This window comes from Eschscholzia californica, unplaced genomic scaffold (assembly GCF_041429995.1).
Source record: "Eschscholzia californica isolate CP2 unplaced genomic scaffold, dmEscCali1.0.p SCAF_1, whole genome shotgun sequence".
In the NCBI taxonomy this organism is placed as follows: Eukaryota; Viridiplantae; Streptophyta; class Magnoliopsida; order Ranunculales; family Papaveraceae; genus Eschscholzia; species Eschscholzia californica.
The window spans coordinates 87,021,527-87,047,929 of record NW_028238198.1 but is presented as its reverse complement, the minus strand read 5'-3'; the positions used below and the strand labels follow the sequence as shown (position 1 = coordinate 87,047,929).

General features: G+C 37.9%; 4 protein-coding genes and 1 long non-coding RNA gene across 6 annotated transcripts; 2 read left to right on the top strand and 3 right to left on the bottom strand.

Annotated features, from left to right (window-relative positions):
* Positions 1-695: 695 nt before the first annotated feature.
* On the bottom strand, positions 696-10,446 carry LOC147570681 (E3 ubiquitin-protein ligase UPL3-like). Of its 2 annotated transcripts, XM_086657214.1 has the most exons (18): positions 10,175-10,291; positions 8,888-10,040; positions 8,544-8,654; positions 8,314-8,430; positions 8,059-8,229; positions 7,813-7,974; positions 6,987-7,232; positions 6,780-6,901; positions 5,233-6,664; positions 4,871-4,966; positions 3,069-4,673; positions 2,755-2,979; positions 2,545-2,649; positions 2,194-2,274; positions 2,038-2,106; positions 1,808-1,936; positions 1,144-1,266; positions 696-1,069 (listed from the first exon to the last, which is right to left on the bottom strand). In XM_086657214.1, exons 2-18 carry the CDS (start codon positions 9,779-9,781, stop codon positions 1,004-1,006), a joined length of 5,754 nt encoding a protein of 1,917 aa, XP_086513340.1. In that variant the 5' UTR covers positions 9,782-10,040; positions 10,175-10,291; the 3' UTR covers positions 696-1,003. The 2 variants fall into 2 exon arrangements, with proteins under 2 accessions (XP_086513340.1, XP_086513339.1); XM_086657213.1 differs by having other exon boundaries at positions 8,888-10,446.
* Positions 10,447-10,701: 255 nt separating this feature from the next.
* On the bottom strand, positions 10,702-16,131 carry LOC147570680 (ABC transporter B family member 13-like). Its single transcript, XM_086657219.1, has 9 exons — positions 15,683-16,131; positions 15,508-15,562; positions 15,256-15,431; positions 14,941-15,141; positions 14,371-14,630; positions 13,982-14,295; positions 12,794-13,804; positions 12,435-12,676; positions 10,702-12,278 (listed from the first exon to the last, which is right to left on the bottom strand). The coding sequence occupies exons 1-9, from the start codon at positions 15,971-15,973 to the stop codon at positions 11,058-11,060; spliced, it is 3,771 nt and encodes a 1,256-aa protein (XP_086513345.1). The 5' UTR covers positions 15,974-16,131; the 3' UTR covers positions 10,702-11,057.
* Positions 16,132-17,427: 1,296 nt separating this feature from the next.
* On the top strand, positions 17,428-19,606 carry LOC147570679 (uncharacterized). The gene is made up of 3 exons (XM_086657234.1): positions 17,428-17,686; positions 18,162-18,524; positions 18,947-19,606. The coding sequence occupies exons 2-3, from the start codon at positions 18,162-18,164 to the stop codon at positions 19,532-19,534; spliced, it is 951 nt and encodes a 316-aa protein (XP_086513360.1). The 5' UTR covers positions 17,428-17,686; the 3' UTR covers positions 19,535-19,606.
* Positions 19,607-19,869: 263 nt separating this feature from the next.
* LOC147570678 (UBP1-associated protein 2A-like) lies at positions 19,870-22,462 on the bottom strand. The gene is made up of 2 exons (XM_086657229.1): positions 21,008-22,462; positions 19,870-20,168 (listed from the first exon to the last, which is right to left on the bottom strand). The coding sequence occupies exon 1, from the start codon at positions 22,367-22,369 to the stop codon at positions 21,008-21,010; it is 1,362 nt and encodes a 453-aa protein (XP_086513355.1). The 5' UTR covers positions 22,370-22,462; the 3' UTR covers positions 19,870-20,168.
* A 97-nt stretch (positions 22,463-22,559) lies between these two features.
* On the top strand, positions 22,560-24,319 carry LOC147570677 (uncharacterized). The gene is made up of 2 exons (XR_015231495.1): positions 22,560-22,952; positions 23,919-24,319. It is a non-coding gene; the product is annotated as an uncharacterized LOC147570677 (long non-coding RNA).
* The last annotated feature ends 2,084 nt before the right edge of the window (positions 24,320-26,403 follow it).

The following is a 26,403-nucleotide window of genomic DNA, read 5'->3' as shown; positions in this document are numbered from 1 at the left end:
TGCTTCTAATAACTTCAAAAATTGAATATTTTGTATTACTATCTATACTTGAAATATAGAGAAATTCCATACACCATCTCTCTCATAACAACTCAACATAATCTGTGGATAAAGAGGAGGTCCATACAATTTTTTCTCATTTAATTTGACAACAAAATATGAGGATAAGAAAGACTCATATCTGCAAAGATTTGTTAAGCTTGGGCAACTTTTGGAGACACGTGTCTTTGGCTTAACAATCCTTCGCCGAACGATAGATGTGCTTCTTGAATATTTGAATGTTATATTTAGTTAGTAGGTCAGAGATGCTCAACTCTGAAAATGAAACAAAGCTTCTACAAACCAGTATAAAAGGAAACCTAACTACTATCCTTGTGAAGAAGGTTCTTTTACTAACATATTTACTCATGTTAGATTCAAAGCTCTACAGCCTACGCGCTCTACGTCTTGCAAATTCCTCCTGCTTATGTTAAAACTTTACTTTTCAACACCCGAGTCTCCTATTAGGATGTACTATTAAACCGAAATTAGACTTATCTGCCTAGAACTATGGTAGAGCAGTTTATGGGTATCTCCGCGGTGGGCTTGATTTTACCAAGGATGATACTTTCCTTCATTTCAAAACTAAGAGATAGGGAGAGGCTCAAATGTAAATACACAACCTGAAAGTTTTATTGGTGAAAACAGTAATAAGATGGTTCAAAACTTAGGTTTATTATTAGACAAGTATGAAGAAATTCCGAAAACAAAAGGAATTCATTCTGATGAGTTATAATTAAGAATTTACAAAAGGTAAAAATATATAAAGAATTTCAACTTCCCTACAACAACCACATTTCTAAGACCTGAAAAGAAATAACAATTACTTTTGGACCTTAATAGCAAGGCCTCAAAATGTTCACCGTTGCCACCGATCCACCAACACCACGATCTAGCAGGGTTAGTCTTCAACATTGGCATGAAGGCGACTTCCGGCATTAAGTGCTACTTTCGATTAAGAAACTCAAGACAAGTCAAATGAACCTTGTCCCTCATTTATAGCATAAAGCAGTTTCTTATACATAATTTCCTGCCAACACAAGAAAAATTATTAGAAGCCTTAGTTAGGATTTTTGAACTTCATGTTTTCTGAGGAATTCAAACCTTGGTTGAATAGGGAGGAAGCTTGAGGTAATTAGCACAGGTCATGACACTGGGCAGATCCTCATCGGCCGATTCTGACAGTCCAGTTCCATTTTGTGCCGTGTTTGATGCAGTTGAAGAAAGCTGTACCCAGAAACAAATATGGGTTATTTTCGTTAATGAAGGTAACAGAATCTCCTATTTAATATATGTCAAGTTCTGTTAATATGTGTTTGTATCGATGTATTAAAATTTGTTAGATGCGTATGCCTCGAGGCAGGGTGGTCTGGTTTTGCCTCCGCGCACACGCATCTACATAAAACAATACACACTTACATGCACCGCTTAAATTTACGCAACATAAACGGTAAGTACATTTACGTTTCTTGTTTCTTAAATAGTCAAGTCTTTATGTTATTATGACAAAGTGAAAAAGACTATGATCTAACATTTGTACATAAATTTGGTATTATTTTTCTAAAAGAGTTAGGGTACGCCTTTTACGCATCGAGTCATACACCTCAGGGCGATGCTTCACTTTTTTGGAGCAAACGGCTTTGAGGCAGGAAGATGCTTTTAAGACATTGGTTTGTGAATTGTGATTCTGCTTTTCATTATCTTGTTCATGTCGTATTCGTAAGATTTATTGGTCTGTTTCCTTTCATAATTTGTAACCAGAATGTACCTTCCTAACTATTGTCAGCTTCGGATTGAGCACAGCGAGTCCACCAGGTGGAAGTCTGGGTGCCCCAGTTACAAACTGGCAGAAGGCACGTTGCTGCTCCGGGGTGAATTCTCCCATAATCTCGAGCAACTAAACAGAAACAAACCAGAACACAAGGTTTAATGAAGTCCAAGATCAGTAAGAGAAGGTCAAAATTTGCCTTCAAATTAAGGACATGGGGAGTATCGTACGTTAACAACAGCAGGGCTCTTGGCAGTGTAACCATGATCAAATTTGATGTGATCAACTAACATTTCGGGCTGCAAAGATTAAAAGATATATTAGTTCAGACGAGCACGGGTAAGAGGTTAATCATGAACAGAAAGATCCCGTAAGTCAAAGATTACCTTCCACAATTCTCGACGGCCACAGAGAAGATAGTCAAGTTCATGTGGAGAAAAGATTTGCAGCGAAGAAATGTCAAATACCTGGTTGTTTGAGAAGAGAAAAAACTCAGAACTCTTCTATGAAATTCAATAAACAATGTGATCAGTTCGTGTTAACGTAGTTTCTGAAAATATGGAATGGCAAACAGTTGGACGTAGGTATTTGTAGATTTTACCCGTGGTAATTAGCATGGTAACCATGGTTCTGTCCCAAAAATGTTAGGAAGTATAATCTTTTGCTCAAAATCTTGCATTTACTAGTTACGCCTTACGGCTACAAATAATATTGACCGAAACAGAGATGTGATTTACCTGATTGAATCCTGCTCTAAGTGCTTCAACTTGCCTCATAATACCAGTCCTCACAGTTGCATCCACTACCAAGGAAATATATTCCTCCAAGTTAGTAATATCCACCTATTCAACAAAATCAAAGTAAGTTTCAGAAACATCGTCACAGTAAATGGCTCAGACACCAAAAGGTGGTCTGTGTGATGAAGACAAAACCAACAGCTACGATACATTTTCTTCTCCGGCTTTTAAAATGTAATCTGGATAGCCAGGAAGCGTAAAATCCAGGCATAGGTCTTCAATTGGGGTGCCTCTGAAACATAAATCACCGGCTGCAATACCAGCATTACCAACCACTGCTTCCAGATGCTGTTTACGACAAACAAGGACTTGCAGTTCTTGCAAAATTTTCCCAAAATCAGCATCAAATGATAATATATCGTGCAGATCAAGCTCCTGTGATGGTGTAGAAAGTTATGAATGAACCCAAATGAGAAGCTTCAAAAAAGGAGTGATTCAGGGAAAGAGAACGAAGGTTGTCTTACTTGACCAAGCACAAGTTTGTACAATGCTGTTGACAATGGCAGGTCCAAAAGCCTCCCATCCTGCAGAGCTTTTGCCATCACCCTTCCAACAAGTCGGAAATATTCAATCACCTTAGAAAACTGACTACAATCAGAAGCATCTGCATTTGGAGGCCATGGGCGAGGAAACAACCCAAGAGGAGCTTGGATGAGATCCCTACCAATGTTGGTGTTAGATTCAAGTGTCTTTGCATCTGCAGAATTGTCAGTTCTACTCTTCTGTTCAGAACCTTCTGTTGCAGGTTTATTCGATGTAGAAGACCTCCACAACCCCAGGCCAGTCTTCTGCAGATCGTGACTTAGAAGGGTGTAGAACTCGAGAGTGGGGCCCAAACCAGTCCCAACCTCGCCAAAATATTCGACTTCAAGAACAGCCTTTTGGCTGGAGTACATCTCCATAACTTTTGCTGCCGAATCCAAGATACGGTTCCTCGAGACTCGGACCTTCTGACGTTGTAACCTCCCAACTCGGACTTCTCTTTCATTCATTGAGCCATTGCCCTCAGCACCATGTTGCTGCTGAAGTCGATTTAGTGCACGAGACAACCCAAAAGCAGTCGAATAGAAATACTGCCTTCTGGTCTCAAATGGAAACAAAAATGGACATGCTTTAGTCAATTGATAACACCATGAAGGGAGACTTCCACTGCATAACGCTAGGGCATCTTGAATTTGTCGAGACAATTTGGGAGTCAGCTTGCTATTTATAAATTCAGCAGGAGCAATAGTTGCACCATTTGTACATAATCCATCTAGACTGGATATCCTTCCCTCAGAGAAATTATCAGACACTATCTGTACTCGCAACCGAGGAGCTAGCTGATTCAGACCCTCTAATACACGCAACAAGGCTAGAATGTTATAAGTAGGGTTTGATTTTTCAAGATCACATGGAAGCTCCCCTTGCAAGATGCTATCAAAGAGTGAAGTTTGTTGCCACGAGAGGTCAGAACTAGAATTCAAACTAGGACCAGTCTTTAAAGATTCAGTAGTAGTAGCAGAATAAGATGAGCCACCTATTGAACCCCTGTCACCTTGATTTTCTGCTCTCTGGTAAGTAATAGTGTACATATCATTCCAAAGTCTGTTCCCATCACTTGATAGAAAGTCAGAGTTATTACATCTTTCATCATCATCCTTGTCATCATCTTCATTCAGTACAAGCTGGCGCTGAATCGCTTGATATATGGTTGAGTTCCTATTAAGTTGCTTGCCACCCACTGAAAATATTAGCATAGGAGGATCATTCGAACTACCTCCTAGAGGAAGTCCATAACGATCTCTACCACCTCTGATACCTCTACCCCCTCTACCCCTAGCTGAAGTGAGACCAGCCATGGCTGCTGCAGCAAATGACATTGCACCCTTTGTGCCGAAGGAGCTCCCGCTCCGAAGGTCAGCAGACTCCATACCTCCAGCAGTGGAAGACTTGTAACTAGAACCAGAAGGAGTGCTCTGACTATCCTTCGTTGCAGAAGCTGCTCTACCATCCTCAGCAGAATCTCCCAGTTTCACATCATGTACCTTCTCCGCTGAGCAAAGGCGAACAGAATCATCTCCTAGTAACTGGAGAAGAATGAGAAATGACAATTCAAAACAACAACATAGTATTACATGCAAGCACTAGGAGATTTAACTGATAGTAGCAGAAAATCAACCTAGTTAATCACCAGGGACGAAGGACGAGATTAAAATGCAGACCTCGAGCACTATAAGTTGCTTAATATTTGTAATAAATCAATATTTAGAACATCTAAATATACCTCATCATGGTCATCATCTTCTTCATCTGAGAGATCCTCCTCTTCAATCACCAAAGCATCATCAATATCTACTTGAGAGATGTCCAACTCTTCATCCTACAACAAATCACCGTAATTCGTAACTCTAATTGAGCATTTAGGAAAAAAAAATTATGTACAATAAACGTAAAACTTGAAATGCATATAAGCATGAGATGACATTCAGATAACTCAAATCAACAAATGTAATTGTGTCCTCGCTAAATTGATCCCGTTTCATTTTCACTAACAACTTGTTCTTCTCTGCTTTTTCTAGTAATTTCTTTAATCAATTCCAGGACAAGAATATCATATCATTAAATTTAACTCATAAAGCACCTTACCTCAGAGCTTGAGTCTGGTCGTACAGGTTTCATTTGTGTGCCTGTATCTGAAGCTGCCCTTCTACGTGTAGTGTTTCTTGTCTGGGGCCCTCTTGGTTCATCTGGAGAAGATCTTAGAACAGCCTTGCCCTTTCCTTTGGAAGAACTTGCATTTCCCTCTTGCGAAAGGTCCTTAGCTGTACCACCACCTCCTATTGTCATAGATGACCTGGACCTGGTAGAATGGCGACGTGCAGACGAAGCAGGAGTAGAAATAGCCGGTGATGAAGCACCAGCTCCAGAAAGTGCAGTTCCAGCTTCGGAGTTCCCCGCAGATGCTGGAGCCTTCTGTGAGTGTTCACTTCTCTGAACCCTGGGCCAGAGAAACTCCTCCACAGCTGCTAAACTTGCCAATGGGTCAATGAGTAAAATATTTGACGAATAATCCCGGAGAGATTTCTCTCCTTGAGCTCTGCAAAGACGCAGTTTTATTGGCTGGCACAGTGCACTTAATCCAGAGGAGAGACGTGCATTACCACTACCTGACCTCGGTGCATGGCTCAATACAACCGGAAAACGCTCCAAGGACGATAAAGCATTCTGAAGCTTTTGAACTAAAATAGACATCGATACTCCACTCACTTCATTAACACCCGTAGGAAGTGCAACTGCAATGAAGGACTTGAATCGTTTTAGCGCTTGCTGCCGAAACTTAGGCAGGTCACTTTCTGCTGTCCTGCCATTAGAAAATGTTCCACAGGAGAAATAGTTGAGGAGAGACGCCACCACTCCACTACCAATGAACTCAAAAGTGGATACACCATCCCTCTTGCTAAGTTCTTCCAACAGCTCGGATATGATTCCAACCAAATGATCCTCGGTATTGTCAGAAAGATCCATTAGACGAGGTCCAGAAGCTTTTGATTTTCCCTTTCCTTTGGTTTTTTGATCATCTACAGAGGAATTCAATTTCTTGCAAAGATTCTTTATATGTAAGAGATCATCTGTAACTCCAACTTCAGCCCCACTGTCTGCAGCAAAATATTTATCCTTGAAGGCTTTAGCAGAAGCACTGACTGCCGCACGAACACTAGAATTAGCGCTCGGAATTTCTACAGTAGTTGGGGTTGGACCAATATTTACAGGAAGGGGACTTTTTAATTCTTCCAAATTACTTCCTTCCAGATTTGAGGCAGCACCTCGGCGTCTATTACGCCGAGATCGCGATGATGCTCCAGCTACAGTATCAGATTCCTTTTCAGCAGGGGATGCTCGGACAGCAGCAGAATTTGATGAATCAATTATTATAAGTGCATCCACAGCATGCACCACTCCTTCTCTAAAGAACATCTTGGAGAAGGTCTCAGGTAGCTTTTCCATGAGAATTTCAGCTATCTGAAGGGCAGGAATCAAGACTTGTGGGTCTTTCCATGCTAGAACACCAGCTAAGAAACTGGAAGAATAAATTACTAGTATAAGCAACTAACTGCAGGAATTGTGAGAAAAAAAAGAGACATCCACACTCTGAATGCAGAACGAACCATAAACCTCAAGAAGAAGTGTAGTACCTTGATATGTTAGTAACACTTAACAAAGACTTGATCATATCTGCATCGCTGAAATACATCAGTTTGCCGATAACTGACAAACACTTATGACGAACAGGACCATTCACACTGGATCCGTATATCTGCTTAACAAGAGAAAGAGGATAGTCGTTATGCATCAATTGCGGACATAATCAGACACCACATAAGGAAATTAGAAGAACCGACCTGTGTTAAGATGGGAAGTAGGTCAAATCCAAATTGCTGCAGAAGTTCAGGTTGGGCAAGCAATAATTGCTCATGAGCTGAGACCTCAGCTACAGCTCCATTTGCACCATCTTGTTTTCCAGAACTGCTGGCCTGGGACTTCTTTCCAATTGATCCTTTGATTGTAAAATGAGAGGTCGGCAGAGAAAGTGTACCTTGTGGTAGTGGAGGGAGTAGCTCATCCGCAAGGTTCACAATCTCAAAAATCTGTGTGATGGAAATGAACTTGGTTACCTAAAATAGCATATGCTAATGCGAAACCAAAATTTATTTACGAAAGAGAAAAGGCATAATTGAAGAAAAAGGATTACTTTCTTAAGAACAGGGTACAAATCACTGAGTCACTAGGAGAGTATAATAACTACAATGAAACTGCATCGAATCATTATAATTGTGGGCTATTGTTAGAATATGTAAATCTTCTGGCACTGCGTATCTTATGTATGTAGTTCTGTTCTATTTACATATCCGGAACCAGGATCAACCAAGCAACCAGTTCATCTCTTCTTTAGTGGTAATGAGATTATACGTCACATGAATGTGTGTGTGTGTGTGTGTATCTGTGTGCATCAAATGTTTCAGAATGCTTAAAGATTTCTGTTTCCAGGTTCGGTGACCAGATAAACAACTCTAGGATTGTATCATGATGCAGCAATATCATTCACATACCATAAAAAGTCTAATCTAAAGATATTTGGATCAGAATACACCAGTTGTACAACATCTAAGATGACAAAGAGTACGCAGGAAATAGGTTTTGTAAAACAACAATAGTAACAGGAGATACCTGATCTGCAGGTCTGGTTAAAGCAGGTGAAGAAGAAAGCTTTTCACTTGAGCCAGAACCACAGAGAATATCCTTAAGAGTGCCACTTATCCCAAGGAGAAGCAGTGTTTTTGCTCCCAGAGGAGAGCCACTTGCACATGTTGAAAGAAGACGAATCAAACCCTGCACGGCTCAGATAGTCAGATGTTAAATAGGGTCAAATAGATAACGGAACATTTTGCCAACTCTGTGCATTTGTCACTCTACCGTGTATGTAGATGTGGTAAGAGATGCCTGACCACCCCCGGAGTTACTGATGGAAATCAAAGATGCAGCTTGAGCAACCAGACCATGATTGCATAGTTCATCTAATTTATCTGGGGACGACGCAAACGCTTCAGCAATTCGGGTCAAGCAAACCGAAGCATGTTCTAGGACCTGAAAACCAAAAAAAAAAATACATTTTAAGAGAAGGATGAAACAAGCGGTTTATGTTTGGGACTTCAAAATCATGACTATTACCTTTGAGTCATGATACTGAAGAAGATTTGTAAGCAGAGGAACGGCTTCCATAACAAAGTCAGACGCATCTGAGGGGAGTTTCTTACACATGTTCGCAGCTGTAGATAATGCTACTCGCTAAAAGAAAGATCAAAAACACAATAATTAAGATCCAAGATATGAAAGAACAGTTCCACATAGTTAAAAAATGTACTCAGATTAAGACTAAAACCCCTTTCTGAAGAGCATACCTGAACTCCTGTAGAAAAGAAGTCGAGATATGATAGCACTGCCATAAGTGCACCTGCTCGCAAACAGGCAGTAGGGTGCTCTTGAGATATCTTCTTAAGAGCTTGAAGTGACTGCAAGTTAATGTCGGTTAGTTCTAGAATACCCATAATCCATTAGAATCAAGAATGCCATGAATTTGGTCATTAAAAGAATGCCAACATAACTTCGATGTTCTCAGAAACAAGCTCGTATTTCCAATAAACTAAGACATTAAAAAATTTAGTTGCATAATGGATTAAAGATGAACTCTTTTCGCTTTCATGAATTAAGTTATTACTTTCAGATGAATTTATGTTTACTTCACCTGTTCTGCCAAGTCCATGTACTCAATGGTAAGAAGCCTAGCACAAAAGCACGAAACGGCTCCATAATGAACAACAGAGGCACATGATGATGGAAGAACATCACAAAGATGGGTAAGTGCTCGAGCAGCAAGCAACATTATATCAGCATTGCTTTCATGGTTAAGCAACCCTACTAGCACAGGAACGAATGAATCCACAGAGAATGTGCTAAGTGAATCCTCAGTCCCAATTGAAAGCATCTCACATAGCTGAGTTAGGGCTTCGACCTGACGTCCTTCTTCCCCATCAGCTCTCAACCCAGATAGAATCTTCTTCAACCGACCATTCTGGTGTGATGACGATGACCCACTGCCCACTGGAAGTAAGTCATCTAACCCAGCTCCAAGTTTCCTCAAAAGCCCTTGAAGAGCACTACTAGCAGATGTGAGATTTTGATGTAAGATTCCAACAGCTCCATCACTATCGTTATCATCATCATCAATGCCACCATCAATACTAAGCCCTAAACTCCTATCTGTATTATTATCCATTTCCCTTTCTCTTTCCCTAACCCTAAGTTCAGGTTCTTTACCTTTGTTGTCAGAATCTCTTTCTCTCTCTAAACCTTGATTCTTTCCACGACGACTACCTGATTCACGACGAGCAGCTGAACCAGAAGATTCAGAATCCATTGGAGCAATAGTAGCGGAGACAGTAGATGAATCCTGTGAGCGTGAATTTTGGCGGGAACGAGTTGAGATCGTAGAAGGAGGAGGAATTGATGTTGATGAAGATGAAGAAACAGCAAAGGAACGAGCTTTCTTACTGGGACGAGTTGTTGTTGTTGATTGAGATGAAGAAGAAGAAGGGGCAGTTGAGGAAGCCTCCGCCCTCTTTCGACTCCGCGTTTCCATACAAAAACTCACTCACCCAATTGATTAAATCGCCACTCGCCGTCGGCGATGGCGATCAAACTTTTTCCCCTAATCCACCAATTTCCATCATCCCTCAAAATAATCACAAAATTCCCCCAAATTTCTTCCCAAAAAACCCTAGCTTTAATCAACTCAAACACCAAAACCCAAAATGAATAAAACAAAGAAACCCTAATCAGATATTCTTCTTGGATGGTTTTTAATGTCAGTGCGATACAACAACAAGAGAATCGACAATCTAGAGAGAGAAACAGAGAATAAAATAAATTTTACTGAGAGAGAGAGAATCGTAGAGATTCGATTCGATTATATTCTATTCTTTAATAAGAAAAAGCTTTAAGTTTTAATGGCGGTGGGATTTTGTTTTCTCACCTGATTTCCTCCTCCTTCTTACAAGGTTGTGTTTGTTTGGTATCTAGTCACTTGTCTCTGTTGTTAATAACTCTGTTTGGATGGGACTATTGTCCTATCCCAACTAATGTCTATTGCTAACTAATGTCTATTGCTAACTAATGTCTACTAACTAGTGTAATGGAGTATTAGGGTTTCTTTTCCTTGATATACATTACTTCACAATGTCATCTATTTTACATATTTGAGATTTTTATCCGTGTCAATCACTAAGGATGAACAGTCAGACGATCACGTGTCAAGTAAACACAGGGACTATATGTATCTCACCAAAGATTAAACCGTAAATGAAATGTGTCAAAATATTGGAGGGCAACAATCAGATGATCACGTGTCAATTGAACACATGAACCATAAGAATCTTAGTAAAGAATTAAATCGTAGGTAAAATATGTCTAAATATTGGAGGGCAGCTGTCAGATTATCACGTGTTAAGTATAACGACACTTGTATAAACCGAGTTTAAGAAAACAGGTAAAATCTTGACATGAACACTTCAAAACCATCTCAACTCAATAATTTTTATTCGCCGATACATTTTGAGATGATCTATATGGCGTGGTTCGCTTGCTACTTTTAGTAAATGTCAAGTTTAGGAATGTTTCCAAATATATTTATTGGAAGATCAAGCTTTAACTTTGTGTTCCACAATAATGCCAAATTGTTAAATGGCAACAAAATATATGAAAAGCTAGTGTCATGCAAAACATTGTAGCATGTGCTGTGATGGTTGTGGTGGTGACCAATGTGGTGGTGGTGGCCGATGTGGTGGTGGTGGTGATGGAGGAGGAGGTAGAGGTGGTGGTGACCACGATGACGAATCCCTTAATCCTTCAACTAGCAATTATGTGAGAACTCCATTGTTTCTCTGTTGTAAACTAACTAGTTGTGCGTAAATACTATCAGACTTGTTCATAAGTTCTTCATGACTACCCATTTCGGCGACCTTCCCATACTGCAATACCGATATCTTATTCACGTTACGTATAGATGATAACCTATGAGCTACAATTATAGACGTTCGTCTTTCCATTAACTTATCAAGTGCTTCTTGAACTAACTTCTCAGAAGCCATATCCAATGCACTAGTTGCTTCATCCAAAATAAGTATCGATGGGTCTTTTAAGATTGCTCGAGCTATTGCCACTCTCTGTTTTTGTCCTCCTGATAGTTGAACTCCTCGCTCACCGACTTTAGTATGATATCCATTCGGCATTCTACTAATGAATTCATGAGCATTTGCTGCCTTTGCTGCTTTGATGATCTCAATCTCTGAAGCTCCTTCTTTCCCATACAAGATGTTTTCGTATATCGTACTAGAGAACAATGCTGGCTCTTGTTGAACTAACCCGATTTTCAACCTCATTGATTTCAAGTTTAAACTCTTAATATCACAACCATCTATTAGAATCTGACCCGAATTTGGGTCATAAAACCTCATTATGAGTGAGACTATAGAGCTTTTTCCACTTCCACTTTGACCTACTAACGCGAGACTGCTTCCCGCTGAAACTTGCAAACACAAGTTCTCTAGTACTGTTATATCCATCCTTGACGGGTACCTAAAGCTCACGTTCTTGAATTCTATATCTCCCTTAAGTTCTCTCACCACTTCAACCAACGGATCGTTTGAGTCTATAGCAGTTCCCCTATCAAGAATACGGAACACTGATTCAAGAGCTTGGGATCCCAAAACGATATTGGGAGCAAGGGCAAGTGTTTCTGCTACTGATAATACAGTGACTATCAAAACCATAAATGCCTTCATTATGTCCCCGAAACTTGCCTGTCCATTCTTGATTAGAGTAGACCCATACCAAAGGCCAAGTGCTTTGGAGCTGAATGAACATAGCTGACAAAACCCATATCCGAGGCCTGATATGTGCCCGCGTAGAAGAGCTTTTTTGTTTGGTAGACTTAATTCATAAGCATACTTTGTCGAAATTCGCTCTTCTGCACCAAATGCAGCAACTGTGCGAATGTTTGTTATCGCTTCACGTGCAAGAGAAGTAGCTCTAGAATAAGAACTCGTATAATCTCCCCCAAATCCCTTAAGAAATAGTTGCTGCAGAAAAGAGAAACAAACAAGGGTCAATATACATCGGTAGCTTTGGACATTGAAGTTTTTTAATCGCATGCCAAGGATAGAGGCAGAAACGCCCACGCCAAAAAGAGAAGCTTCGAATAATCCCAATTTTGATATTAAGGTAACAAGACTTACCTCAGTAATAGAAGCTGCAATGAGAAGTGGAAAAGTAGCAATGACGACGGAAGCCATTTGCCAACTAAATGCAAAAGCAATGACGAATGCTGTTGCTGTGAGAGCTATATTCTGCATGATTGTCGAGAGACGATCGGAAATTGTACTTCTTACTAAGGTTGCGCTTGCTGCTAAATTTGATATTAAATATCCAGTGTTGTTCTCATCCAAATCGAACCATCCAATCTCATTACGAAGTATAGCTGAGGCAAAAAGAAAGAAACATAAACAAGTCTGAAACGGTGAAAATGGACGAAAAACAAGCAACCGGTGACTAAAAACTATGAAAAAGTCGATTTTGTGAGGGATAAGGGAAGAACCTGAGAACATGAAAAGACGGACGCGAGTACTTAGTCGCTCTCCCATCAACGTGAAGAAGTAGTGTTGTAAGAAATATATTGGAATTGTGACAGCTCCGGCTCCCATAAATATGAGAGAGATGAGTCTCATTTCTTGCTTGATTTGTGAATCGTTTTGCGAGTAGAACACATTCAGGATATGCGTTACTCCAAGTGCAAATAGAGGAGCTTCCATGCCTGCCAGAATAGCGCCAACCGAGCCAAGTACTGCAAATGGCCACTCTGGTTTGTTCATTTTAACTAGTTTCACAATCGAAGATGATGAATTGGAGTTTCTGCATACTAATTCATGATTGTCTGGAGTGAGCTCTCTTTTGTCAGCCATCTTATTTTGATATTGACTTCCGTTATCAGAAATGATCGAACTTCCAAGACGACTACTAGACTTATCTCCATGATCCTCGTCTTCGTCATTTGATGATACCTGCAATTTAACAAGACCAAAATATTCTCCATCTTCACCTCTAGACATCAAGTCGAAATGGGTTCCGCTTTCAACGACTTGTCCATTCTTCAAAACAATGATTTTATCAACATCACGAATTGTTGACAGTCTATGCGCTACAACGATCGTTGTTCTGTTTGAAACAATTTTATTGAGTTCTTTCTGAACAAGAAGTTCAGACTCTGAATCAAGAGCACTTGTTGCCTCGTCTAAGAGTAGAATCTTCGGGTTTCTTAGTAGTGCCCTTGCAATGGCGATTCTTTGTTTTTGTCCTCCAGATAGTTGAGTTCCTCCTTCTCCCACTTGGGTACTATAACCGTCGGGCAAACTTTGTATGAAAGAATGTGCATTAGACGCTTTTGTGGCGTCTATAATTTGCTCGAAATTGGCACTTTCTCTGCCATATCGAATATTTTCAGCTATAGTTGTTGCAAACAATGCTGGTTCTTGGCTAACTAGACCCATCTGTTCCCTTAGCCACTTTAATTGAAGACTCTTTAGATCATGTCCATCTAGTAGTATTTTACCTACGAGTTACAAGATATACATACATAATGATTATGTTTAACCCAAAATTTCGATCAAAAAATATTCCTCATTTTCGTTGTTTTGTCATTACAGAGGAAACATATACAAATGAAACTTCTCGAAGTTTCTTGTCAATTGGGTCGTATCATTATTCTTGTTACGGGTATTTAACATACCTGATGTGGGATCATAGAATCGTTCAAGCATGGAAATGACAGTGCTCTTTCCCGACCCACCATGACCGACGAAAGCAACAGTCATCCCTGCACTAATTGAAAAACTGAGACATTCAAATACCATATTCGATCGTGAAGGATAAGCAAAGGACACCTCACAGAAATCGATTTGTCCTTCTACTTTGGGTAGAGTGATCCCAATATCTGATTCTATAAATGAATTCTCATCTGGTTCAATCATGTTCATGATATTGCTTGCTGCTGCTCGACCTTTAGCAACTGCAGCGAGATTCGGAGCTGCTTGACCAAGAGCACTACAAAAAACAAGAGAACCATTACTACAATAAATAGTTTCTATTATCCATTTTTTCGGTCGAGAGTAAGCTTACAATCCACTGAAGATAGTGTTTATAATGGTCGTAAACGCTTTAGCACCCGTAGTGACTTTATGCCTGACAAGGATGCTTGAGTACCAAAGAAGTAAGGCCCAAGCACAAAATAGAAGCCCATACGTGAACCCGACCCCAATTCCTTTTGCAATTCCACCCTTCTTTTCTAGCTTTGAGGCGTTTTTAAGCGATTTTGAATATGCTTCAACTGCTTTATCCTCTCCTACGTATGAATATACAGTACGGATCTGTGAAATTATCTGATTCATATAAAGAATAAAAGAATGTCAACTTGGTTCATCTTCAATTGTTATTAGCTCGGTTGAGCTAATCCAATTGTGCTAGTTTACCAACTTCTCTATCTAAATTAGTCGAAATGTGAGAGAAGGGTGTGTCGTGTTACCAAGATTACTAAACACTAAGATAGTTTCGGACTCCAAAAAATAAGTATCGACCCAAGCTACTATGGTGATTTTGTCTTTGACAATGTCGGACTCCAAGAAACCAATAGTTAAGAAGCCACAATAAATACCGAATTCAAGTTATATGGATATTTATGATTAAGTTTACCTCCTCTGCAACTTTACTCGCTTCAGCATATGAAGCCTCACTCTTCTTCGATAAACTAGAAATAGTAACCGTGTATATGCCTCCTGCAATAGCTATTAAAGGTACTACGGCTACCGTTAGAAGCGTTAGCTGCCATACCGAAAAAAATCCTAGAGCAAACCCGGAAACAAATTGAGAGAGGTATCTCAAACAATGTCCTATCTGCAGTGGTGAAAAGAAAAAAGAAAAGAAAAAAGGGAAGAAGTTAGCCGAAACCAAAATTGAGTAACTATTGTCTTATCGATAACACACTGTCCTCTGCAAAATCATAACTACCTTATCTCCGATAGCATCCTGCACAAGAATTGCGTCACTAGAGATGCGAAAAATAATATCTTCATCACTTGCTTTTGTGTCAAAGAAATCAATATCTTGTTTCAAGATACTTTGGAGATACCTCACTCGCAAACGAGCTGTCTGTCTTTCCCCGGTTTGCATCCAAAACGCTACACCTGAAAACGGTTGATTGGTGTAAACCAAGTTCAAGGAATGACACTGAATTAAATAGCTTAAGTTCTTAAGGATTACCAATCCATGCCGATGCCATTACAACAAGGCCTAAGTAAACCAAGTCCAAAGAGTTCTGCAATGGGATAAGAAATTTAGGAGAAACTCGTAAAAGGGTACATTTTCGTCGGTGAGATTGAACAAGAAGAACCAAACACGAAAAATTTAAGGAGCAAAAATGGAAAACCCACTTTACCTTGGAGATTTTAGATGACATCTTTTCATGATCTGTTGAAAGAGAACCCAATGAATCAATAAGATTCCCAAATAATAGAAAGAATATGGGAAGAGCTGCACCATGAACACAAGCTCCAATGCTTCCAAATAACATCAAAACACAATCCGTCTTATCGGCATGACCAAATATGCCAAAGAATGAAACTTTACTACTAATTTTATTGTTCGACGATCTTGATGGGGTATCTTTCTTCTGCATGGATGGGTTAGCGTCGTTCTTGGGTACTGCTGAGAGATCCAATTGTTCCATTGAATGTATGAGTCTATAGGAAACTAGCGACAGAGCCAGAGAGAGTGTGGCTTATGTAATGAAGTTTCATAAATGTGAGGTGCCCAGTGTAACCAACCAACTTTTTCTCTATACCTAACTCTGTTATAAAAATGTGGGACTAAAAAGGTGAACCTTTTAGTTGTTGCTCTTAATCTTTCTTTAAACCTTAAAGCTGTAAAGTTGGTGAGCCATTAATACTATGAACTGACCTATCTCTCATAGTAAACCTTGTAAGGTTCACAGCCCGTGAATGGTTCACAATCCCCCGGCCCCTCGTGCATCTTCTTCCTTTTAGGAGAGGCATTTTACACGTTGTGTTATACTTCATGAGTTCACGAGAATGTCCTTTCACGAGAAAGTATGTAATAAGGTTTAGGCTAAAAGGGAACCCTGGTTGGGTACGATGTAGAAGAAAGCTCGAAATTTGAAATCTAACTCAAGGTCTGAATTGATTCAAGTTAGACTTCAAAATTATTATGTTTGTCCGATTCATGATGTTTGGCTTGTCTCATCTGAATAGTTAAGTTGGGTTGATTTTAGGTCTGTTTGATCAAACGATTAAATTTGAGACGGGTTGCAACGAAAGACAGAAAAACACTTGGATGCATTGTTCTAAAAGTTCGTTTCTTAGTGTCCGTAGAATTCATTTTATCGTTTTCAAATTTCCTTTATGTTCATGTCTTTATAACATTTCCGAGGATCTCACTGACAAACCCTGTAATAATTCATGTATACCTATGTACAAAGTACTTAGTGTTAGAGAATTAACGAAAATACTTTTTGACTTTGCTCACTCTGTTAAAAACATTTTCAGGTTTAGCCCTCGTATAGTTTAAGAAAAATAAATCCCCCATAAGAATGATAGTGGAGTACTAATTTTTTTTTGTTCATCTTGTAATTAAGGGGTTTGTCAGTCGCTACTTGGATCCATGAATACATGCGTAGAACTTTTTATATTATTGTCCATGCTTGGACTGTAAAACCCTATTTGTGGCTCATGTTTGGATTCAAATTGTACGTATCATAAATTATTCTAATTTTAAACATACAATAAGAAAAAGACGTAAACATTTTTTAACAACATATTAATATCTCTAGATACTTTTTCATCTATATTTCTTAAATCTTTTCTTTTGGTTATAGTTTATAATCTTCAAATAATGTAAACATTTGTGAAACACAAGCAACAGAACTGAACGAAATTATTTGATATATTGTGTCGGTGTTTTGACCTAAAAAGTTACACATTAAACATGTTTCTAGACTATAAAAGCATGTTCAATAGGGTATCATTAATAAATATAAGCACAAACTGATAAAGGAAAGCGACCAACAACTACTAACCCCCGTTCGTACTTTGATATTGCATTTATTTCAAAATTCCGAGGTCTTAGATTCAATTCACAACTGAGGTAACGGCCTAAACTTGGAGTGAGAGAGGCTTAAATCCCAATAAGATTGAGCGGGACAAACTTATTATTAGCCTATTAGGGCTTATGGGTATTGGCCAGTTATCAAATATAGCACATAGGGGTCGAACTTGCGAAATTAATACAAATTGGGGGGCCAAAATAGATTTAACTCGCTCAAAAGTCAAATAATCAGGAAAAAAAGGTGCCTCTTTGGGCGATTTCCCCAATTCTTCTCACCAATCATTTCCCCCAAACGATTGTTCATCAAATTTCTTTCAAGGTAATCCGTTTTTCTCTTTCTTTTGTACTTCTTTGAATTTCTTCTATTCTTCTCAAATTTTACTGGTATAGTCTAGGTTTTAGGATTTAGGGTTTTGATCAGTTTGTTTTCATTGTTTTCAAATACTTATATCTGATTTTTTTGGTTGATAAATCAGTGAAATCTTATTTAGTTCCCTAAATTGTCTTCCTTTTTCAGGTCCTTCTTAGTAGAGATTAGAATTTTTTGTTTATGAAATTTTTACTGAAGATTACTTATCTAGGGTTTTAATGCTTGTAAATTGTTCCTCAGAGAACATTTTCTAGCCCTAATATGCTATTGCCAAAGTGGGTTTTTAGTGATATTCAGTATAACCCTTTACTTGAAGCTGGAATTTGCTGTTTCCTAATATGTGTTTATATTTGAATATGATTGTTGTTGTTCTTCATTTTGATTTCTGTTATTTTCTGTTTCAACTAAAGTTTTCGATTTGTAGATGGCTAGTCGTCGATCAAGTCGACAAACTCGATCGAGTAACCAACAATCTAATCAAGAACAGTCAAGAGCAAAGTGGAATGGACCTCTGACAGAAACTCTGGTAGATTTAATGGTTGTTGAAGTTCAAAAAGGGAACAAACAAAACAACTCGTTCGACAAGAAAGCATGGATGAATATATGTGATGGTTTTCATAACAAAACAGGTCTAAATTGGGACAAGGAGCAATTGAGGAGCCGGTTTATTGCTCTCAAGAAGCAGTATACTAGTATAAAATCAATTCTTGATCATAATGACTTCACTTGGGATGAATCTAGGCAAATTGTGATCGGCACAAATGAAGCGTGGGATGAATACCTTGAGGTACATTTTCTCCCATTTCTTTAGTCTCATACGTTTTTCATTGCATATTTTTTACGAGTTTATGAAACGCCTTAGAGTTCAACTCAGTTATGTTGGATTTGAGTCCATACTATAGATAGCAAATTGCATTTTTTTGACGAGTTTGTGAAGCACCTTAGGGTTCAACTCGGTTATGTCGGATTTGAGCCCATACTATAGATAGCAAATAATGACATAGGCAGAACCTGAATTTTCTTGCAACCCAGGCTAGCATATATAAGCTACTATAGTTGATAGGTTGACCAGGGTAATAAGGGTAAATGTGAAACTGTTTATACCAATTAGGTTTGTCCGTGAATAGCCTTACCATATGATAATTGAAGATTTACAGGACTTTCTTTTGTACAATTTTAAATATCAGTGTTTCCTTCTCACTCTAACAGGCGCATCCTGATGCCGAGACAGTTAAAAGCAATGGTTGCTCAATTTACAAACAACTATCTGCTATATTCTCAGAGTCGACAAAGAATGAGAACACCGACATAGTTTATCTACCCATGGAAACGGAGGAAGATAATGTGAAAACTGCAGTGATAACTACTATCAGTTCAGGAGCAAAATCAGCAGGGGTCTCACAGGAGGAATCTCTATCGACTACAGACGAAGATGATAATGAGAGTAGACCAAGTAAGAAGATCAAAAGACAATCTTTGACAACTCCTAGTACAGATCGAAAGAGAAATACAGGTGTGGGTGTTGAAGATACAATGGTGAAAGCTATATTAGAGATGGTGGCGGCTTCCAAGTTGAGAACAGCTGCTGTAACAGAGGGTAGTGATCGATTTTCGATATCCAATTGTGTCAAAGCATTGGATGAGTTGGAAGGTATTGATGATCACTTATATTATACTGCACTAGATTTGTTTGACAATCCCAACTTGAGGGAAGTATTTATGGCTTTGAAGATTGAGAAACGTTTGGTGTGGTTGAGAGGAAAATGTAATTCTACCATTTATAGTTCCATCTTCTGACAACTATGTACCAAGTGACTGAGTGACTCTCTTGTACTATGTTTTTTATATCAAAAGTACCGATCTTAAGTCTGTGATTGATTTTTTTTCTTCCTCCAGAGTCTATTTTATACTTTTACTTGGTTTCCGCCGCGCCCTACGAATACGAATGACTAGATTTATCTCTGGGATAACCGACCAATTGTTTTATAGTTAGTAGTAGGCCATTCGCTAATTGCTACACTTGCTGTCTCGGCCGAGAATCTCGGTCCGTCTCGGTCTCGTCTCGGCCGGACCGAGATCGAGACCAACTACATAGGTTTTATTATAATAGTCTTGTCTTGAACAACATGGAATTTCAGTGATCAATCAGTGGCATTGATGTGTATAATTAAAATCATGCTTGAACATACATTATGTTCATTACAATTCCAATCAAGTGAAGTATTATCTACAATTTGTCATCTGAAAGTTGAAATCCTGTTGTTTTCTAGTTTGATGATGCTCTGCCACAAAAAAGTTTTCTAGTTTGATGATGCTCTGCCACAAAAAAAAAACCTAACGGTTTCTCCTTCTGAAGTTTACAAACCAAAACCCTTGCCTTGAAGATGATCTGCATAATTGAACAGCTTCATGGAGCATGTCTTTCTCTTTCCTGTCAACAAAAAGTCACCGCTTAAAAACTTCAATCTTCTGAAAGAGTAACAAAGAAACCAAATAAAACTCAACTATGTCGTAAACTAAGGCCAAAGGTGTTCGAGTACAGAGTTGTTTTCACTTCAAAAGATTGGGATGCCAGAGAAACTAAATTAGGAAAAAGCTATCTCTCTAGAAGATTTATGGATCCGAGTAACATGCGATAAGATGCTTTAAAGTCTGAAGAGCCGTTAGGGTTATGCGATCCTAGAAAGATGGTAACGTGATGCTAGTACAATACTTGAGCACTTTTCGTAGTTGCGTCTTTAAACTCGGAAAATTGAAAACAAACCAACGAAGCTCCGGGGAAGAATGGGATCAGGGTTATGTGATCAGACATCTTTGCCCAAACTGTGGTTAGACAAAACAAGAGGAGAATAAAAAGAGAGACAGAAGTTACCATTATGAACTCTATCTATAATGGGTAGTAATCGACAACTCAATCCCATTGAAAGGAGAGACCAATCTAATTACTCTAAGGCGAAAATGAAACGACTCAAATACTTACATACAGCCATACAGGAGTTAGTACTTAGTACTATCACAGTAGTTTCAATTACGAACTCGAATTGCATGCTTAAATTTATTCAGCGTAAAAAAGTAAAGATTTCGACTTTATGCATCTCATTCGTAACACCATAAAATCCACTCAATACAAAATTTAAGTACTAGTAAATCACATAAACCACCATCAATTGCTATTACAGACAAAAAACCACAACCTTCGAAGAAACTACTACACTAAAATTTCAAGATCATATAATTCAAAAATTACTTAGGATTGAGTAGATGTTATACCTAGCGCCCGAAGTAAGACGGAATTGTTCCTAGCGATCCAACTCCAGATTGGGTCCTAGAAGACTGCCCCAACTGATCTCTCTGGTAAACACCTAACCCTTGCAAAGCTGCCCGAGAATCATAACTTCCGATTACACTCGGGCTTATGCTATTGATCGAAATCTGCCCACCAAGACCTACTCCCAACCCAGACGACGAAATGGTTGAAGTATTCCTGTCCACCCAAGACGATACAGATGCCCTAGTCCCATGGTTCGACGGTCCACCCAATGCAATTGGATAGAGATGCCCAAGTCCCTGATTCTGACCCATCAAAAGTGATGATGGATTTAAATTTCGACTCGAAATTCCTGAATTCAAACTACCCATTCCATAAGAAAAAGCAAGATCATTTGGTGAGAGAACACCTCGAAATCCCACCAAATTGTCACCAAAAAGGTTCTTGCTTTCTTCATTAGTTCCTTCAATGGCTCTTTGACAATGCAATTTACAACCTTCAAACAGCTTAATTGGTTCTTCTAATGCCCTTTTACATCCCTCAGATGTTTTATAAACAATTAGGGCAAAACCCTTAACTGTTCCAGCAATGAATTCTTCAATTTCCCCAAAAATGGAGAAAAATGCCCTAATTCTCTCTGGGTGAATATGCTGACCAACATTATTTACGAAAATTTTCCTTCTTACAGAATCCGAAACTAGCTGGTTTGATTCCGATCGTTGTGAAGCCAATTTGCAAGATGAAATTTGATTCCCTATCTTCTTATTTGGTTGTTTTAGGGCTTTTTCTGCACCTTCACGAGTCTTGAATAGAACAAAACCATAACCTTTAGATTTACCAGTGTTCTTATCGATTATGACATTGCATTCTTCAATCTGACCGTACTGATTGAAAAATGAAATTAGGGTTTCGTTTGTAATGTCGTAACTTAATCGATGTATAAAGATTTTTCTGTAAGTTGGATCTGAATCAGCTAATTGATTGATCTGTTCAATTATGGATTGGTTCTTAAGAGCAGCTTCTTTCAGGATCTTAATTAGTTGGTCTTTTCCAAAGGGTTCTAGAAGCTTCTTTAGGGTTTCTCGTTTTGATTCTTCATTTAATTCTCCATTTTCATCTTCAAGTTTTTCTTCAATTTCTTCTTCTTCTTCTTCTTCAATTTCTTCTTCGGTTTCTTCCTCTTCGGCCTCTTCTTCTTCTTCGGCCTCTTCTTCAATTTGCTCTTTTTCTTCGATTTCTTCTTCGGCTTCTTCTTCTTCTTCGTCAACTTCTACTTCTTCATATTCTCCAGAAGAGGATTCTTCTTCTACTTCTTCTTCTAGGGTTTCTGCCTTTCTCTTCTTCCCCATTACAGGGGGAAGCATGATTAACTGATTGATTGATCGGATTTCTCTGAAAAAAAATACTATGTTTTTCTAAGGGTTTTCATCTCTGCAATGAAAAAGTGAGCATGATGGTATTAGTGTATAATTACACTCATGTAACACTCTTGTATTTTCTTATTTCCTTTAAGGCTATTCTTGTACTTTGTAAAACCTTCATGAGATTATAAATGGGAAATTAGGTCAAATGACCTTTGACCCAATTGACTTTGGTGGAATGACCCTTATTTCTCAAGTTCCTTGAAATGACCCTATTTTTGCCATTTTTTTCCAAGTTTGCCCCTCAATATAAAATCGAGTCTAGATTTTCTAGACACCCGATTTTGATCCAAACCGAGAAACCCCCCCTCTCTCTCTAGAACGAAATTTGATGGGTTCTTAGAGTTTTCAAAATCATTCCACCCTTCCCTCTTCAATTTATATGGCATTAATCAATGCAATTGAGTCTTAATCATGAAACATCTTGAATCTTCTCTCCCATCTAGGGTTTGAATTTTAAATCTCTTCTTCTTCATCGGAAATTTCGCCCAAATTTTTACTTGGTTAGGGTGGTTGATTTGTTGAGGTAAGTTAATCTTTGTTATAGTTACCTTATTTCATCTTGATTTTTATTTCGTTTCATACTATATGTTGTTTTGTTTTGTTTTGAATTTGTTTTTTATTTATCTAGCTATTGTTCATCTTCCTAGAGTTTTACAACTTCATGATTATCTATTATTTTAGGTTATGTTTTGATTGTTTATCTAATGTTTAATGTTAAATTCATCTAATATATTGTTAATTTTTCAATTTTTGCTTGGGTTTTACCTTAATCTTATGCATTGGTTACTTTGCTTGACAATGTTCACCATGTGTTTGTTAATAGTCCTCAATGAATAAAAATATTGTTCATGTTTGTTGAAGTTTGTTCTTACTTCATCTTCATTACTACATCTTATGTATTGTTTGATTGTAAATTTACATCTTGAATTCATCTTCCTTAATTGGTGTATACAACAAACATCTTCCTAATTCTTGGACCAGAACCAAATAATATAGATGTCATGACAAATGGTAGAACTTACAAGAATTTATAAGATGAAGTTACTTTTTTTAACACAAAACAAAAGTTCTTCATTTATCTTCAGCATTTTCACAACATTTCCACGACCAAACTGATACTTCAGAACTGTTGTTTTTTACTTGGGAACCTTGCATATGGTGTAGAAGCTGACTTTTGTAATGAAGGTTAATGCAAGTTGCTGCTTAAAACTAAAAAATAATGTGTATAAAGTTCTTTTGTTTATGGTCATCCTTTTCTGCACTAATGCATGTGGTGCTAAGCATAATTCCTGAAAATTTGGATGAAACACTTTTAGGGTGGGGAGAGTGTTACTTTTCAAATTGGTACTTCGCTTTTGTCAATTTACATGTTGAATTCATCTTATGTGTTGTCAATTTACATGTTGAATTCATCTCATGTTTGTATGTATTTTGGAAGTTAGTAGTAATTTTAGTACGTACAAATAATGAATTTATCTTTGTTTTGTAGGGTAATTCCTAATAGAATCCGTGAGCATTTGGTTATTTCATGGTGGTAGATTAGAAAAGGAGTTCAAACTGTATTTCTTGATGCAATGCACGGTGCATGCATTTATCACCTTAGTAATAATTTGAAGGCAAAGTTTAAGAAAGATGATTTCCTTTCGTTATTTTTTAGAGCAAGCAAAAGCTACAAAATTTTCAGACCTTAAACGGTTATTTTTGATAGTATGCCACGATTTCTCGATACATGGTGAATGAATTTGTATTTTTGATTTGCAATGTTTGAAAATTTGACCCAAATAACAAAGAAGAAAGATTTAGAGATATTGTCACAAAGATTGTTGTGTCGATGAAGAAAAATTATTTGTGAAGTCTCTTAATGTATCTCCAATGAAATATATTCTAATGTAATATGACCTTTTACTTTGTACACTTTTAATTTTGTTGTGAACTCATTGTATGTATGTGACTATTCCAAGACGTAAATTTATGTTCTTCCATGGTTGTAAAAAAACTTAGACGGTATTATATGACAAGAGTACAGTAGTCTAGACTCGGACTCCAGGAGTCTAGACTCGGACTCCAGGAGTCTAGACTCAGACCGTCTCAGTCTAGACAGACCGTCTCAAGGAGTCTTTCAATGTCTACTCTCACACTGTGTGGACAAATCCATAAGAAATTTAAGCATTCAAATTAATATTACTAAATTGTAATAGATATCAAAGTAAAATAAGTCGAAGTATTTCCATAGGTGAAGTACTTTGAATTGTCCCCGGAACCATAAAACTCAATTTTGTCAAGCTATTTTTCCTATCTTCACATACTATTTTATTAAAAACTTCACGAAGTTCTCTAAGTGTTTTCCCGTCTGATAGAACTTTTTCGGTGTGTTTACCACCAATATACTTTATTTCGTCATTCACATTTTACAATCTACCACCATGGAATAACCAACCGCTAACGGATTCCATTAGAAATTATCCTACAAAACAAAGATAAATTCATTATTTGCATGTATTAAAAGTACTACCAACTTCCAAAATACATACAAAACAAGATTTTATGCTTGAAAATTATTAAGTAGTACAAGGAAACACAAGGTCAAACATCAACAAAAAATAGATACATTTAGAAGCTATATATATGTAACACCGATTTCATCGAGGAAAGTAAACTTGTATAGGTTACAGTCTAGACTGAGTCTGAACTAGTATAGGTTACTAATATTGAGGACTATTAGCAAATTATGTCTAGCATTCTTTCAATTATTCGTCACGTTGCAAATATTTTAAGTGGGATCATTCACAAAAGGTTATCTTATGTGTCGCAAGACATTAATACCTAAAGATATGAATATGATAGCCATTGAGGACAACTATCAAACACATGAATGATGAACAAACTTCAACAACATTAACAATACTTTCATTCATTGAAGACTATTAACAAACACATGGTGAACATTGTCAAGCAAAGTAATCAATCCATAAGATTAAGGTCAAACCCAAGCCAAAATTGAAAAATAAGCAACACATAAGATGAATTTAACATTACACAATAGATAAACAACCAAAACATAACATAAAACAATGTAATCATGTACTTATTACAAGGTAAACCCTAGGAAGACGAACAATACATAAATAAATCAAAACTCATACAAAACCAAACAAAACGACCTATAATATGAAACAAATTAACAATGAAGATGAAATATGGTAAAAACCATAACAAAGATGAAGTTACCTCAACAAATCGACCAAACCCTAACCAAGTAAAAATTTGGGCGAAATTTCCGATGATGAAGAGATGGGAGAGAAGATTCAAGATGTTTCATGATTTAGACTCAATTACATTGATTAATGCCATATAAATTGAAGAGGGAAGGGTAGAATGATTTTGAAAACTTTAAGAACCCATCAAATTTCGTTCTAGAGAGAGAGGGGGGTTTTCTCGGTTTGGATCAAAATCGGGTGTCTAGAAAATCTAGACTCGATTTATATTGAGGGGCAAACTTGGAAAAAAATGACAAAAATAGGGTCATTTCAAGGAACTTGAGAAATAAGGGTCATGCCACCAAAGTCAATTGGGTCAAAGGTCATTTGACCCAATTTCCCATTATAAATACAAAGGCAATACCCTAACCAGGGTATTGAGAGTTCTCCTACTTTCATGGTATCAAGAGCCACTCTTTAGAAAGTTTTCTTTTTGGTTTTCAGTGCCATTACCATCTTCTTATTCCCTGCTTCTTCTTCTTCTTCTTCCTTTTGTCTTCAATGGCCGATACCCCTGTTCATCTCTCATCCCCCACCATTCATCCCCCTTCTTCACTATCCAACACGATGGATGTACGAGAAGGTGCCGATAGAACTTCTCCAATTACTAACCTCCTTTATTAGGAGGGGTGAGCAAAAATCGAACCAATAGGCCAACCAAGTCGAACGGGGACGATCAGTATTTAGACTGAACCAATCACTGTTCGACTCAGTTCC

Excerpts from the sequence above, each read along its gene's own strand:
- LOC147570681 (XM_086657213.1), bottom strand. The coding sequence starts at position 9,781 with ATGGAAACGCGGAGTCGAAAGAGGGCGGAGGCTTCCTCAACTGCCCCT. Across the intron at positions 4,967-5,232 it reads GACCAGACTCAAGCTCTGAG|GATGAAGAGTTGGACATCTC; the intron begins GTAAGGTGCTTT and ends GATTTGTTGTAG. Across the intron at positions 2,275-2,544 it reads TTAGAGCAGGATTCAATCAG|GTATTTGACATTTCTTCGCT; the intron begins GTAAATCACATC and ends TCAAACAACCAG.
- LOC147570680 (XM_086657219.1), bottom strand. The coding sequence starts at position 15,973 with ATGGAACAATTGGATCTCTCAGCAGTACCCAAGAACGACGCTAACCCA. Across the intron at positions 14,296-14,370 it reads AACACTATCTTCAGTGGATT|TGCTCTTGGTCAAGCAGCTC; the intron begins GTAAGCTTACTC and ends TGTTTTTTGTAG. Across the intron at positions 13,805-13,981 it reads ATTCTATGATCCCACATCAG|GTAAAATACTACTAGATGGA; the intron begins GTATGTTAAATA and ends TGTAACTCGTAG.
- LOC147570679 (XM_086657234.1), top strand. The coding sequence starts at position 18,162 with ATGGCTAGTCGTCGATCAAGTCGACAAACTCGATCGAGTAACCAACAA. Across the intron at positions 18,525-18,946 it reads CGTGGGATGAATACCTTGAG|GCGCATCCTGATGCCGAGAC; the intron begins GTACATTTTCTC and ends TCACTCTAACAG.
- LOC147570678 (XM_086657229.1), bottom strand. The coding sequence starts at position 22,369 with ATGCTTCCCCCTGTAATGGGGAAGAAGAGAAAGGCAGAAACCCTAGAA.